Genomic DNA, 17,084 nt, shown 5'->3' with positions numbered 1-17,084 from the left:
TGTGGGTTGAGGGGAAGTGTGGGTTGAGGGGAAGTGGGAGTTGAGGGGAAGTGGGGGTTGAGGGGAAGTGGGCGTTGAGGGGAAGTGGGCGGGGGAAGTGGGCGGGGGAAGTGGGCGTTGAGGGGAAGTGGGGGTAGAGGGGAAGTGGGGGTAGAGGGGTAGTGGGGGTTGAGGGGTAGTGGGGGTTGAGGGGTAGTGGGGGTTGAGGGGTAGTGGGGGTTGAGGGGTAGTGGGGGTTGAGGGGTAGTGGGGGTTGAGGGGTAGTGGGGGTTGAGGGGTAGTGGGGGTTGAGGGGTAGTGGGGGTTGAGGGGTAGTGGGGGTTGAGGGGTAGTGGGGTTGAGGGGTAGTGGGGTTGAGGGGTAGTGGGGGTTGAGGGGAAGTGGGGGTTGAGGGGAAGTGGGGGTTGAGGGGAAGTGGGGGTTGAGGGGAAGTGGGGGTTGAGGGGAAGTGGGGGTTGAGGGGAAGTGGGGGTTGAGGGGAAGTGGGGGTTGAGGGGAAGTGGGGGTTGAGGGGAAGTGGGTGTTGAGGGGAAGTGGGGTTGAGGGGAAGTGGGGGTTGAGGGGAAGTGGGGGTTGAGGGGAAGTGGGGGTTGAGGGGAAGTGGGGGTTGAGGGGAAGTGGGGGTTGAGGGGAAGTGGGGGTTGAGGGGAAGTGGGGGTTGAGGGGAAGTGGGGGTTGAGGGGAAGTGGGGGTTGAGGGGAAGTGGGGGTTGAGGGGAAGTGGGGGTTGAGGAGAAGTGGGGGTTGAGGGGAAGTGGGGGTTGAGGGGAAGTGGGGGTTGAGGGGAAGTGGGGGTTGAGGGGAAGTGGGGGTTGAGGGGAAGTGGGGGTTGAGGGGAAGTGGGGGTTGAGGGGAAGTGGGGGTTGAGGGCGAGTGGGGTTGTATGTGATGAAGCTGAGAAGGTGATAAGGGGGAGGTTGAGATGACCGAAGGGATAGAGGAGAGGGTGTGAGAGGGACAGGTTGTGAGGGTGAGAAAGGGAGAAACTCCCTGTGCTGAAGCCCACATTATGCTCATGCCCTCCCCACGTGGTTGCTTACCTCAGACAGCTGTCCATAGACACTGCTCACACCCCCACAAGGCTGTCTACCCCAAACTGTTTTCCTCCCCATGGGCCTCTCCACCCATCCCTACACACACACACACACACACACACACACACACACACACACACACACACACACACACACACACTTCCATCACTGTTCATCCTCATGCAGTTCCCCAACATAGTATATCCTATGCATATTAGCACCCACCTTCCATGGTTCTATCAGGATGATAGTTCCCTCACTTCCGCATCTTCCCCACACTCCTGCCAATGGCTTCACTCATCCCCGCATCTCTCCTCCAACACACACACTTCCCCATGCCTCAGCTCCTCCCCATGCAGCTTCCAGCACCTCTACTCCTCTCCACACAGGTTTCACACACTTTCTCATGCTCTGCACTGGACACGCATTCAGGACAATGACGTTTCAATGACCCATCACCGGCGATCCTGATTTACGCTATCTGTCATTTCCTCAAATCACTTCAGTCAAATGCTAGGATGGTTCCTTTGGTAAGGAATTGCCAAATTCCTCCTCATTCCTCCCCCAATCTGATGGGACTGATGACCCTGCTGTTTGCTCCTCTCGCCAAATCAACCATCCTCACACAACTTCTCCTGCTCATACACCACCCAGCATACACACCTCCCCCCAGCTGCTTGCGATTGACCCAGCCACTTGCAGTCACCCCATCCTGCGAGGCAGGTGGCTGAGTGGCAGGCTGCCATGCAGTGTGGACAGCTGCATCGTGTGGGGAGCAGCATGAGGTGGGGAGATGCATGAGGTGGGCAACTGTGTGGCATGGGCAGGTGTTTGAGGAGGGGAACTTTATCGGGGGACAGAGGTGATGAATTGTGTGGGGGGGATCAGAGGCAGAGAGTTGTGTGTAGGAGGAGCAGAGTTGGGTTGTTGCGTGTGCGGGGAGCAGAGTTGGGGTGTTGCGTGTGCGGGGAGCAGAGTTGGGGTGTTGCGTGTGCGGGGAGCAGAGTTGGGGACCTGTGGGACGAGCAGAGCAGGGGAAGGGGGCAGGGGGCAGGGGTGGGGATATGCACGGAAGGGGGCATGGAAAGAAGTGTGGAGAGGGTCAAAGGTGGGTAGATACGTGTAGACGAGAAAGTGTGCATATATACGTGTGAAGGGAAAAGAGAGGGAGATACAAGGAGAGAGGAACCAGTAGGGAGATACATGGAGAGGAGAAATGTTGGGGAGAGGTGTGGAGAGGGTAAAGGGTGTTGACCTGCATGGACGATGCGAGGGTGGTGGCCTGCGTGGACAGGGGCAAGGGGTGGACAGCAGCAAAGAGTGGTGAAATGCGTGCACAGGGGCAAGGCACACCTAAGAAGTGGGGTCCCTCTCCCTATCCCTCACAAATACCAACCACAACAGAAGTGTCAATAAACCCCTGTCATAGACAAAACAAAACTAGCCTAGCCACCCTACTCAATCTCCCCATCCCAGCACATATCCCACACAGACCAAATCTCAACTATAACCACAGTCAAATGCCACATATCACCAACCCCAATTCAGTTCTCAACGTCTCATCCAGATCCCCTTCTCCTCCAGAGGTGTCTGTTCTATCAAAAGGCTTAACCTTTAGCCCCACACCTAAATTCAACCACACTGCCCTGGTTAAAGATCTTCTCTCATTCACCCGGAACCTCAACTGGAAATATTACTTCACTACCCAAACACAGCCCCCAAATACTAGACCCAGTGTTGAACCTTGTCTAGAACACTTCCGACCACCTTCTCAAAGGGATCCTCCTCCCCTCCTCCAAAACCATCCCTTGCAGACGTTTCAGGAATTCCTCACATCCAGTGTTGCCTCCCAGTCCTTCTTGAAGAACATCCCGACAACCCCCAACATCACCCCAGCTGAATCCCGTGCCATTAAGGAGCTGAAAACAGACCACTCCATTTCCATCCTCCTGGCGGATAACAGCTCCACAACTGTGGTACTTGACCGTGTGGAGTACGTGGCAGAAGGACTGCGTCAACTCTCCGACACCTCAACCTATGAAGCTGTTACCCAGGATCCCATTCCCTCCATCCAGACTGAGCTTCAGAAAATCCTAAAAATCCAAGGTCCCTCACAAGGCCTCACAACGGCTTCCATAGACTTACTCACTCCACCTGAGCCACGTACCCCTACCTTCTACCTATTACCCAAAATCCACAAAGAGAACCATCCTGGCCATCCCATTGTAGCAGGCTTCAAAGCCCCAACAGAACCTATCTCAGCTCTGGTAGACCAACACTTCCAACCTATCACCCGCAGAATCCCATCCTACAGCAAGGACATAAAACACTTCCTAGAACACCTCAAATCCATTCCCACTCCTCTCCCACCTGAAACCTTTCTTGTCACCATAGATGCTACATCCCTTTGCACAAACATCCCGCACACCCATGGTCTCCCTGCCCTTGAGCACTATCTCTCCCAACGCCAACCCGAAGATCTTCCAAAAACCTTGTCCCTTATCACACTTACCAACTTCATCCTCACCCATAATTACTTCACTTTTGAAGGTCAGACCTACAAAAAAATCAGGGGAACGGCCATGGGAACCAGGATGGCTCCGTCCTATGCCAACCTCTTCATGGGCCGCATGGAGGCGGCTTTCCTGAAGACCCAACAGCTGCTTCCCCTGGCCTGGTATAGGTTTATAGATGAGATCTTTGTGGTATGGACTCACGGTGAAGAAACACTCCTTAATTTCCTCCATAACCTCAACTCCTTTTCGAATCGGAATTTCACCTGGTCCTTCTCCAAAACCCAAGCCACCTTCCTGGATGTTGACCTCCATCTTGTTGAAGCTCACATCCACACCTCTGTCCATATCAAACCCACAAACAACAGTACCTTCACTTTGATAGCTGCCATCCATTCCACATCAAACGCTTCCTTCCCTACAGCCTAGGTATTCGTGACAAACGTATCTGCTCCAGTAACAAATCCCTCAACAATTACACCAATAACCTGACCAGTGCCTTCCTCTCCCGCAACTATCCTGCAGACCTTGTCCACAAACAGATCTCCCGAGCAATACATTCCTCCCCGTCCAACAACAATGTTCCTACCCCCAGACCACACAAAAGCATCCCCCTTGTCACCCAATATTATCCTGGCCTCAGATACATCAACAAATTGCTTTGCCAGGGATATGACTTTCTCAAGTTAACCCCTGAAATGAAAACATCCCATGACAAAATTCTCCCCACACCACCCAGAGTTGCCTTTCGTCGCCCCCCTAACCTCCGTAACACCCTTGTCAAACCCAGACTACCTTCTCTATCCAGCGGTTCCTACCCCTGTAACCAACCCCGCTGCAAAATCTGCCCCATGCATGCCCCCACAACCACCTACTCCAGCCCCGCTACTGGTAAAACATACACAATTCAAGGCAGGGCCACGTGTGAAACAATACACGTCATTTATCAGCTGACATGCCTGCACTGCACAGCCTTTTACATCGGTATGACAACAACTAAATTGGCTGAGCGCATGAACGGACACAGACGAACTGTCTGCCTAGGAGATGTCCAATACCCAGTAGCGGAGCATGCCCTCCAGCATAATTCTAGGGACCTAAGAACCTGCTACACCGTTTGTGCCATTTGGCTTCTCCCACCCAACACCAGTCCCTCTGAACTGCAGAGGTGGGAACTTGCACTCCAACACATCCTTTCATCCTGCCATCCCCCTGGACTGAACCTATGTTAAACAACCTCACTCACATTTACTCTTCAGTCTTCTCCTCTTTCCCTTTCCTCTTTAGCCATTCATGCATCTTTTCATCCTACATCTTTATACTATATACCTCTTTACTTCTATATGCATCCTCTTTGGTTTGAAGCTGGCACAGTACTTACAGTAGAATATCTTTGGCTTCCCTCTGACAAATATGCCTCCATCCTTACTACCCTCCCTGCTTTCCTTTCCCTGTTGCTTCATAACCGGGGTTGTGAGTAACTAAATCCACTTTCCCTTCTTCCCTTTCTTTCCCCTCTCTCATCCCTGATGGAGGAACATTTATTCCGAAAGCTAAGAATGTAAATTTTCGGTTGTTTTTTGTGTATCTATCGGCTGTACTGAGCTGACGTAAGTACTGGCCAGCCTCTCTATCTCTTTGTTAGTATTTGTTTCACATGGTGTACTAATTTAGACCTGTTGCTGATTTTGGTTGGCAGCCACAGGACACACAAAATGTAAAATAAAAGGTAAAGAGCATATACACTGAAGAGCCAAAGAAGCTGAAAAACATCACTAATATCATGTAGAGTTCCACGAGCCTGCAGAAATGACACAACACATTGTGGTATGGACTTGACTAACATCTGAAATAGTGCTGGAGGGAAATGACACCATGAATCTTACAGGGCTGTCCATAAATCCCTAAGAGTACGAGGGAGTGGAGATCTCTTATAAACGGCACATTGCAATGCATCCAAGATATGCTCAATAATGTTCATGTCTGGGGAGCATGGTGGCCACTGGTAGTGTTTAAACTTGGAAGTGTTCCTGGAGCCACTCTGTAGTAGAATTGTTAGGTGTCACATTGTCCTGCTAGAATTACCCATGTCCGTCGGAATGCAGAACAAGCGTCAATGGATGCAGATTATCAGACAGGATGCTTACGTATGTGACACCTCACAGAGTCATATCTAGACGTACCAGGGGTCCCATATCACTCCAACTGTGCATGCCCATCCACCAGCCTGAACAGTCCCCTGCCAACATGCGGAGTCCATGAATTCGTTAAGTTGTCTCCATACCCATACACATCCATCCACTTGATACAATTTGAAGACTCATCCACCCAGCAACACATTCCCGGCAACCCAATGAGGTGTTGACAGGCCCAGGTGAGGCATAAAGCTTAGTTTGTACAGTCATCAAGTGTACACGAGTGGGCCTTTGGCTCCAAAAGCACATGTCGATGATGTTTCATTGAAGGGTTCACACACTGACACTTGTTGATGGCCCAGCATTGAAATCTGAAGCAATTTGGAGAAGGGTTGCACTTCTGTCATATTGAATCATTCTCTTCAATCCTTGTTAGTCCTGTTCTTGGAGGATCTTTTTCGGCCACAGCGATGTTGGAGATTTGACCTTTTACAGGATTCCTTATATTCCAGTATACTTGTGAAATAGTCATTCCACAAAATTCCCATTTCAATGGTATCTTAAAACTTGACAACCTGCCACTGCAGGAGCTGTTACCGACCTAACAACTGCAAGAAACATGTGTTGTCTTATATAGGCACTGCCAACTGCAGCACTGTATTCTGCCTTGTTAAATACAGGGTGTTTCAAAAATGACCGGTATATTTGAAACGGCAATACAAACTAAACGAGCAGCGACAGAAATACACCGTTTGTTGCAATATGCTTGGGACAACAGTACATTTTCAGGCAGACATACTTTCGAAATTACAGTAGTTACAATTGTCAACAACAGATGGCGCTGCGGTCTGGGAAACTCTATAGTACGATATTTTCCACATATCCACCATGCTTAGCAATAATATGGCGTAGTCTCTGAATGAAATTACCCGAAACCTTTGACAACGTGTCTGGCGGAATGGCTTCACATGCAGATGAGATGTACTGCTTCAGCTGTTCAATTGCTTCTGGATTCTGGCGGTACACCTGGTCTTTCAAGTGTCCCCACAGAAAGAAGTCACAGGGGTTCATGTCTGGCAAACAGGGAGGCCAATCCACGCCGCCTCCTGTATGTTGCGGATAGCCCAAAGCAATCACACGATCATCGAAATATTCATTCAGGAAATTAAAGACGTCGGCCGTGCGATGTGGCCGGGCACCATCTTGCATAAACCACGAGGTGTTCGCAGTGTCGTCTAAGGCAGTTTGTACCACCACAAATTCACGAAGAATGTCCAGATAGCGTGATGCAGTAATCGTTTCGGATCTGAAAAATGGGCCAATGATTCCTTTGGAAGAAATGATGGCCCAGACCAGTACTTTTTGAGGATGCAGGGACGATGGGACTGCAACATGGGGCTTTTCGGTTCCCCATATGCGCCAGTTCTGTTTATTGACGAAGCCGTCCAGGTAAAAATAAGCTTCGTCAGTAAACCAAATGCTGCCCACATGCATACCGCCGTCATCAATCCTGTGCACTATATCGTTAGTGAATGTCTCTCGTGCAGCAATGGTAGCGGCGCTGAGGTGTTGCCTCATTTGCATTTTATATGGATAGAGGTGTAAACTCTGGCACATGTGACAATACGTGGACGTTGGCGTCATTTGGACCGCAGCTGCAACATGGCGAACGGAAACCCGTGACCGCTGTTGGATCACTTGCTGCACTAGCTGCGCGTTGCCCTCTGTGGTTGCCGTACGCGGTCGCCCTACCTTTCCAGCACGTTCATCCGTAACGTTCCCAGTCCGTTGAAATTGTTCAAACAGATCCTTTATTGTATTGCTTTTCGGTCCTTTGGTTACATTAAACCTCCGTTGAAAACTTCGTCTTGTTGCAACAACACTGTGTTCTAGGCGGTGGAATTCTAACACCAGAAAAATCCTCTGTTCTAAGGAACAAACCATGTTGTCCACAGCACGCTTGCACGTTGTGAACAGCACACACTTACAGCAGAAAGACGACATACAGAATGGCACACCCACAGACTGCGTTGTCTTCTATATCTTTCACATCACTTGCAGCGCCATCTGTTATTGAAAATTGTAAGTACTGTAATTTCAAAAGTTTGTCCGCCTGAAAATGTACTGTTGTCCCAAGCATATTGCAACAAACAGTGTATTTCTATCGCTGCTCGTTTAGTTTTTATTGCCGTTTCAAATATACCGGTCATTTTTGAAACACCCTGTATCTCTGTGTTTGAATACATGTGCCTACACCAGTTTCTTTGGTACTTCAGTGTGTAATTAAAATAACAACAAATCTGATGTATCATATTCCCTAACCTAAAATAATCTTTATGTACGTATTTCAAGAAAATAAAACAAAAAACAGTGAAGATGTCACAACTGTGGTGAAACATGCTTGGGTGATAAAACAAAACAATAATTCATATACTTACAAAAGGTGGACCCATCCCTAATTCTGCAGGCATGGACACTGAGCTCAACACTTCAATATGGTAACATTAGTGATAGTAAGGTGCTTACAGTCACAGGAAACGATAAAAAATACCTTGCATTTTAACTTGCTATGAAAGCTCACTCTACATTTATTATACGTTGATTTTCTCACACATGTAAATACAAGTTCAGAAACTTATCTAAAAAGAAAGATGTGACTTACCAAACAAAAGTGCCATCAGGTTGATAGATACACAAACAAACACAAACATACACACAAAATTCAAGCTTTCGTAATCAATGGTTGCTTCATCAGGAAAGAGCGAAGGAGAGGAAAGACGAAAGGATGTGGGTTTTAAGGGAGAGGGTAAGGAGTCATTCCAATCCTGGGAGCGGAAAGACTTACGTTACGGGGGAAAAAAAAAGAGGCGCGCGCACGCGCACACACACACACACACACACACACACACACACACACACACACACACACACACACACACACACACACACCTGCACATACACAGACACAAGCAGACATTTGTAATGTACATAAGTCCTGTACATTGTCTTTGAAATACTAAGAAACAAAACTGATATCTTTACTACACAATCTGACATTTTCTTTTCTTATGTAATGTGCACTCCTGGTTACCTGTTACTAGCTTACAGATGAGCCCATAATAATACACTTTTATTCAGTGATATGTGTAAATTGAAATGTAAGTGTCGCACAGTGTCTTGATAATATAAAGAAACAAAACGTATGAAGTTTTTGGGCACAGTGTGACATAAACTTCCTTTGAGTGCTTTATGAACAATGCTTCACTTTGAATGATTAATAAACTTATTCACACTGCCAGATAGACTAAACAGAAAACAACTTCTATCGAATTTCAAGCTAAAAAGGTATAAGCCAACTAACGGGCAATTTTTAAAATAACTGATGCATTTATAGTGCCAATTTTAAATATGCTACACATGCTGATTCTCAGAGAAATTAGTTGTGTAGTAAAATAGGACATTTTTTAGTGTTCAGCTTTTGTTACATCCCCTCATTGCATGGCTAGTACCTAAAATCTCTGGGTGCATCTCTGAAGTGACCCACTACTGATTTATTCTTTTCATAAAAACTTAAAGTTCAGCCAGAGGGTGTGTCATTAAATATAACTGTTCACTTCTACATGAAAACTGAAATCATAGTGATTATGCACTCGAGTCACGATTTTTTTGCAGTATTTCATGACTGAGTAATGAGCATCAGCAACCTCGTGATGGAGCATTTACGTGGGTCACTAAGTGTGACTTCATGAAGTTGCTGGCTGTACTTTTATTCTTGAAAGTTTTGCACAGGCATTCACATGATGGCAGAGAGGGGTCACTTGCCCTACTCCCTTATAATGTGGAGTGCAGAGTTTTTATTCATTGCAGAATTCTCATACACTTCTAGAAGAGTCGGAGTAACTATCATTCCTCTGGGATATAATAAGTCCTTTTTTGTATTATATATAAAATTTACTACTTGTGGCATGATAGACTGTTATATATATATATATATTAAAAACAAAGATTCCAAGACTTACCAAGCGGGAAAGCGCTGGTAGATAGGCACAATGAATAAAACACACAAACACACACACTGAATTTCGAGCTTTCGCAACCGGCAGCTGCTTCGTCAGGAAAGAGGGAAGGAAAAGGAAAGATGAAAGGATGTGGGTTTTAAGGGAGAGGGTAAGGAGTCATTCCAATCCCGGGAGCGGAAAGACTTACCTTAGGGGGAATAAAGGATAGGTATATACGCGCGCCCTCGCGCACACACGCACACATCCATCCATACATACACACACAAGCAGACATATTTAAAGGCCGCCTTTAAATATGTCTGCTTTTTGTGTGTGCGCGTGTGTGTGCGTGTGCGTGTGTGTGTGTGCGTGTGCGTGTGTGCGTGTGCGTGTGCGGGCACGCACGCGTGTGCGAGTATATACCTATCCTTTGTTCCTCCCTAAGGTAAGTCTTTCCGCTCCCAGGATTGGAATGACTCCTTACCCTCTCCCTTAAAACCCACATCCTTTCATCTTTCCTTTTCCTTCCCTCTTTCCTGACGAAGCAGCCGCCGGTTGCGAAAGCTCGAAATTCTGTGTGTGTGTTTGTGTGTTTTATTCATTGTGCCTATCTACCAGCTCTTTCCCGCTTGGTAAGTCTTGGAATCTTTGTTTTTAATATATTTTTCCCATGTGGAAGTTTCTTTCTATTTATATATTATGGCTATTCTGAAGCCCCCTTCCCACTGGGTAAATTTTCATGAATGTCAACGACTAGAAGTAATACTACCAGTCATATTACTATAGTAAATACATGATAAAATTATACACACAACCTACCTCCAAGTTTTCTTCAGTCCTTGAGTAACACACACTGCTCATGCTCCATATTCGTTCTATCCTGCATGAGCAACCATAAAGCTCTTGAATAGGTCTGGGAGCCTTTGGAAGGTTCATTGCTCCAGGTGACAGGCAAGCATGATTTTGACCTCTCTTTTCTGTGATTTCTTCAGACACAAAAATACAGTCAACATCATCCATTTCACAGTCACTGCCCACACAAAAAACTTCTTGACAGTCATTATTTTCTGTTTCACTCTCCCCAATGTGTGGGCATTTCTGTAGTCTTTCACTCAGTGATATGTCCCATTTACGTTTTCCGGGGACATGTGATGCCATTTTCATTTCAAGACCAAATCACAACTTAGGAACGATATTCTAAAATCAGTGAACTGCCATACTTTTTTTCTGAAATATGAAATTATTCCTTCTAAATAAATATACACAATACAGAACAGAATGGTAACACAAGACAAACAGGGATGTGGACTGCAGCATTGTTCTATAATGAGAAGAGGTGTTAAGAAACCGCAAATTGGGGTGTGTTGATTGACATTTCTAAGCAGCTGGAAATAGCACTGACTACTGTCAAACAATTGGCAGCTGCTCTGAATCAGTGAATTAGAAGAGTTCCCGAGATTCGTCTACCTGTGATACCGATACTAGAAGTACCTCAAAGGAGGATCCAATGGATCCTGTCTCCTCTGCACAGGATCTGTCGATTATCTGTCCACTTGACAGTGAGTGGTGTGTCACTGGTAGATCTAGATGTCCTGTACACATTGGGTGGGCAATAGGGAGGACTGTATGTTGTACCAATTTCCCTTGCCAACAAGTTTCAGGTGTTTTTCACTGAAACAAACTGAGCCAGTGGGACTCACTTCATCTGCTTTGGGGAAACCTGTTTTGTTTGGTGTCAGGAGGCAGTAATCACCAAGGGGTATGGAGCTATTAATCGTTGGTAGTTCAAACATACAGTAATTGATGGTATCCCTTAGGGAAATGGCAGCAAGGGACAGGAAAGGACACCAGGTACACTCAGTGTATGCTTTATTCAGCATGTTGAAGAGGCATTTCCAGCAGCCATTGAGGAAAAAGGATGCAACCAATTACAGATTGTGTTGAATGTTGGAACAAGTGATGCCTGTCATCTGGGCTCTGAGGCCATTCTCGGGCCATTCCAGCAAATGGCAGAGAAGGTTGAGAAGCTCACCCTTTTACACAGAGTTTCAACAAAGCTTCAATTTGCAGCATTTTCCCCAGAACTTATCATGGCCCTTTGGTTCTGAGTCAAGTGGAAGGACTGAAACAGAGACTTTGAAGGCTCTATGACAGCCAGACTTCAAAGCTTCTATGACAAGCTAGGCTGTGACTTCCTGGACTTGTTCCATAGGGTCAGGTGTGCACTACATATCAGAGGTTTCTACTCAGGTAGCTGACTGTGTGTGGGGTGCACACAATGGTTTTTTAGATTAGGTAACTCTCCATCCGATACAGATGACAATAGCTTTAGGAAACCCAGAATTATCAGTGTAAAATCGAAAGAAATGCCTCCCATAGATTAGAGTATAAAAGTCCTAATAGTAAACTGCAATAAAGTGCCAGAGTTTGAAGTGCTCATGAAAAGCAGTGATGCTCACATAATACTAGATACAAAAAGCTGGTTGAAACCTGGAATTGATAGCAGTGAGATTTTGGGGGGAAATTTAAGTGTATATTGGAAGGATAGGCAAATAGGAAATAGAGGTGGTGTGTTTGTCACATTAGACGAGAAACTCAGATTCACTGAGGTAGAAATTGAAGCTGCATGTGAGACTGATTGAGCAAAACTCAGTATCAGGCGTGGGCATAAAATTATAACATTATTTTTCTGTTGCCCACAGACTCGTCTCCTGAAATAACTGAAAACTTCAAAGAAAGTCTCAGTTCACTTGTACTAAAATTCCCCAATTACAGTGTAATCATCAGTGGAGACTTTAACACTTTCAACACTGCCCTTTTACACCCAGCACTTGGCTGTGAACTGGCATATTTAATGGATGTTTGAAATTAGATTTCAAAGAACAGAAAAATTATAGGAATATGGTTCTTGCATCATTTAAAAGGAAAAAAGTAAGAGCTTTACATGAATGTGAGTTTATTTTACAATATAAAATACAAATGGGTGTTATAATTAAAAAAAGAAGACACAAAAATATTGTGGATAAAAAAGTTTTACATGATCTCTCTCTTGAGTAGTGCCATTATTACTGTATTTAAATTTAAAACAGAATATCACTGGACTGTCTAACTGCAGGTACCTGTAAACTAGAGTATTTTATAGTTCAGATGTAGTTAGCCTTTGTGTGAAAATCCTGGAAACACTGTGGGATGCAAAGGCCAATGCCACAGTCCTTGCACCACCATCTATGAAGCGGCTTGTTGCTGAAAAATATTTCCGCCCTTCTCAGCCAATTTCTTCCCCATTCTGTGAATAAAGTCTACTTGGGATACATTCTTCCTAGTGTCCTCTTTATATAAAATAAAACTGTTGACAGCTGACAAGTGGAAAAACAGGTTTTACCACCACTTCAAAGTTTTTCGGGCAAACGGCTAATAGCTGGAGAACTGATCTACTCTGTCAACCCCAGCTTTATTCTTATTGTAATCAATAATAACGTCTGTCTTTACAATTTCTGCTATTCCACCTTTGGCCCTTGATGGAATATTAGTGCTGATAGACTTATGCTTTGTGGAAAAACGAAAAACATCTCGTTTTGACTTCCACTTCACTGCCAAGAGATGGTTTTCCTTTGAAAAACATTCTTCTTTTTTTAGTTTTAGTGTTCTGAATATTCGTCACAAACCTTTCCCATTCTTTATTACAGTTCCCACTCCAAGAGCTTTATTTTCCCACAACATGTCCAAAAGAGATGGATTGGTGTAGTACCTATCCATATAAATGCAATGTCATTTGCCAAAGTACTGTGAACACAACCTTTTTACAAGGCCCTGGATACTATTGTCAACAGTGCCTGCAGAACCTGTATATACATCATAGTTTAGCATATAATCAGTTGATGAATCGCAGAGAGCATACAAGTTTTTTGCATATTTATTGGGTTTGTTTCTCATGTATACTCTGAAGCTAGTTCTACAACGAAAGGGACACATTGCCTCATCTGTTGTCAGATTCATGCCTGGACGAAAACTAATTTTGCTTTCATTCACAAAGAAATCAAACAAAGGCCTCAATTTGTGAAGTGGGTCGTGCTTTTCTTCCCCTCTGCTAATGAACGTAGTATTGTAATTTAAGTGTAACATCGACAATGTAGCGCAAAATCGATTGCGACTCAACAATTTACTTGCAAATCCTGTCTGCGGAAACGGGTCTGTTGACCAATAATCACTGTTTTTCGGCAATTTAAAGACGCACATATACAAAATAATACTGAGAGAGCAGTAAATATCTTGCAATTTTACTGCAGACCACTTCTGCCAAACAGAGTTTATTTTCAGGCTACCTTTGTGTTTCATTGCCGTAATAACGTTACCAGCGTACAGATTCGTTTCACTTTTGATGGGCCGAATAAGGTCGTCATCAAAGAAATAACTAAAATATCAAAGCACCTCAGTGGCACCTGAAAAATCCGATACTACGCCGACTACTTCCTGGAAATCCGGCAGTGCTGGCTGATTGCCTAGTTCCGACCAATCTTGCTCTTTCTGCTCAGTGAGCCACACACGACCAGGTACCACAGATGGTGACTGACGGTCTGTACCACTGTATGCATAGAAAAAAAATAATGCTAAGATTGGTATTAAGAGGTATTAAATGCAAGTGAAGTAGTCAACACTACTCACAATACAAAATGCGGTAATGAACTCTTCACTTTATGAACAATTGAGACATATACATGCCTGAATCATCACTTGTACTTTGGTCTGGAGAGTATGAATCCTCTTTGTCAGAATCGTCAATTTCAGATCCCGCATCTCCATAAAGAATATCTATGATCTATGCCTCGATCAACACGCTGTGCAATATTTTCATGATCGTAAACACCTGTGAATGATCTGCAGGTAACTTCGTCTTTGCAGTGCTCACAACAGCTCCCAGGATGAGATAGCCGATAAGTGCTTGCCTCTTGTAGAAGAAGAATTAAATATCTCCACTTTAGTTGACGAAACTATTTCAGAGACCCGCTAAACGCACTTACGGAGCCAAATAAAGGCTTGCCCGTACGGTATACGGGCCCCATCGCTATCGTCAGGGCGGCCTCGCCCGTATGGCGTACGGGCACCGTGCTGTAAGTGCTAATCATCCAATAATTAATCTAGAAAATTACAGATTTGTTAGTCGTGGGCATGATAAAACATCCTGTGAAACTTTACTAAATGCATTCTCTGAAAACTACCTAGAACATATAGTTAGGGATCCCACTCATGATGGAAATATATTGGATCCAACTGCAAGAAATAGACTTGACCTCTTTAAGGATGTCCATATCAAAATTGGTATCAATAACCATGATGTGGTAGTGGCAACAATGATTAGCAAAGTACAAAGAACAGCTAAAACAAGCACAAAGACATATGTTCAATACACCAGGTAAAAAATCAGTAGTGGCATATCCAAATGAGGAACTTGAAACTTTCAGCACAGAGTAGGAGCATGTAGAGGAACTGAGGCTCAAGTTCCAAATAATAGTTGACCATGCACTGGATAGATACATAACCCAGTAAAACAGTTTATAATGGTTGGAAACCTCAGTGGTATAAGAGCACTGTAAAGAAACTTCTAACGAAACAGAGACTGCTGCATAATGCGTATAAAACAATGCATAGGGCTATTGATAGAGAAATACTGAATGAAATGCATTTAGTGATCAAGAGAGCAATGCATTATGCTTTCAGTAACTACCATAGCATAATACTGTTAAATGATATTTCACAAATCCCAAATAAATTTTGGTCAATCATAAAGGTGTTAGTGGCACCAAAGTGTCCAGTCCATAGCGAATGAGACAGAAACTGAAATTGAGGGTAGCAAGTAAAGCAAAAGCTGAAATGATTAATTCCATTTTCAAATACTCCTTTACATAGGAAATGCCAGGAAAATTTCCCCAGTTTAGTCCTCATACAACTGAAAAGATAAATGAAATAAGTATTAGGTCAATGGTGTTGAAAAACGGCTGAAATACTTAAAACTGAGCAAAGGTCAAGGGCCGGATGGACTCAATACCAAGTTTGCAGCTGAGTTACCCGTCTATTAATTATAATCTATCTTAGATCCTACAGACAAAAAAAAGAAAAAGGAAAAAAAATGCCATACCCAATTCCTGGAAAAAGGCAAAGGCCGCACCTGTCTACAAGAAGGGTACTACAAGTGATGCACAACCTACTGTCCAATATCCTTGACATCAACTTGTTATGGAGTCTTAGAACATATTCTGAGCTCAAACATAATGAGGTATCTTGAACAGAACAACCTCCTCAATGCCAGCCAGCATGGATTCCATAAACATCAACCATGTGAAACCCAACTTGCATGTTTCTCACATGACATACTCAAAGCTTTAGATCAAAGCAATCAGATAGATGTAGTATATCTTCATCTCAGAAAAGCATTTGACTCAGTATTGCATCTATGTTTATTGTTGAAAGTATGATCATATGGAGAATCAAGTGAAATTTGTGACTGGATTGAGGACTTTCTGGTAGGGAGGGCACAGTACAAATATTGGATGGAGAGTCATCATCAGATGTAGAAGTAACTTTGTGTGTGCATCCCAGGGATGTGTGTTGAGTCCCTTGCTGTTCATATTGTATATTAATGACCTTGCAGACAATATTAATGGTAAAATCGGGCTTTTTGTAGATAATGCAGTTATCTATACTAAAGTACTATCTGAAAGGAACTGTATAAATATTCAGTCAGATCTTGATAAGAATTCAATATGGTGCACAGATTGGCAACTTGCTCTAAATGCTCAGAAATGTAAAATTTTGAACTTTACAAAATGAAAAAAAAGTAGTATCCTATGACTATAATATCAGTCACTCACTGTCGTAATTGGCCAACTCATACAAATACACTACTGGCCATTAAAATTGCTACACCAAGAAGAAATGCAGATGATAAACGGGCATTCATTGGACAAATATATTATACTAGAACTGACATGTGATTACATGTGCATACATCCTGAGAAATCAGTACCCAGAACAACCACTTCTGGCTGTAGTAATGGCCTTGATATGCCTGGGCGTTAAGTCAAACAGAGCTTGGATGGTGTGTACAGGTACAGCTGCCCATGCAGCTTCACCACTACACCACAGTTCATCAAGAGTAGTGACGTGTATTGTGATGAGTCAGTTGCTCGGCCACCACTGACCAGACGTATTCAGTTGGTAAGAGATCTGGAGAATGAGCTGGCCAGGGCAGCAGTCGAACATTTTCTGTATCAAGAAAGGCCTGTACAGAACCTGCAACATGCGGTCGTGCATTATCCTGCTGAAATGTGGGGTTTCACAGGGATCAAATGAACGGCAGAGCCACAGGTCGTAACACATCTGAAATGTAACGTCCACTGTTCAAAGTGCA

At 44.3% G+C, this 17,084-nt stretch overlaps 1 protein-coding gene across 6 annotated transcripts in view; it reads right to left on the bottom strand.

The window, feature by feature from the left end:
- The window catches only part of LOC126295317 (histone-lysine N-methyltransferase eggless-like), a 337,334-nt gene that overhangs the window by 276,337 nt on the left and 43,913 nt on the right, over positions 1-17,084 (bottom strand). For 3 of the 6 annotated variants that reach the window (XM_049987773.1, XM_049987771.1, XM_049987772.1), the window contains one exon: positions 10,499-10,906. The exons of the other annotated variants lie outside the window; for them this stretch is intronic. In XM_049987773.1, coding sequence (XP_049843730.1) covers positions 10,499-10,843 — 345 coding nt within the window. In that variant the 5' untranslated portion in view covers positions 10,844-10,906. The remainder of the gene's footprint in view (positions 1-10,498; positions 10,907-17,084) is intronic. 6 annotated transcript variants of the gene reach the window in all.

This window comes from Schistocerca gregaria, chromosome 11, assembly GCF_023897955.1.
Source record: "Schistocerca gregaria isolate iqSchGreg1 chromosome 11, iqSchGreg1.2, whole genome shotgun sequence".
Classification (NCBI taxonomy): domain Eukaryota; kingdom Metazoa; phylum Arthropoda; class Insecta; order Orthoptera; family Acrididae; genus Schistocerca; species Schistocerca gregaria.
This window is presented reverse-complemented; position numbering and strand designations above follow the sequence as displayed.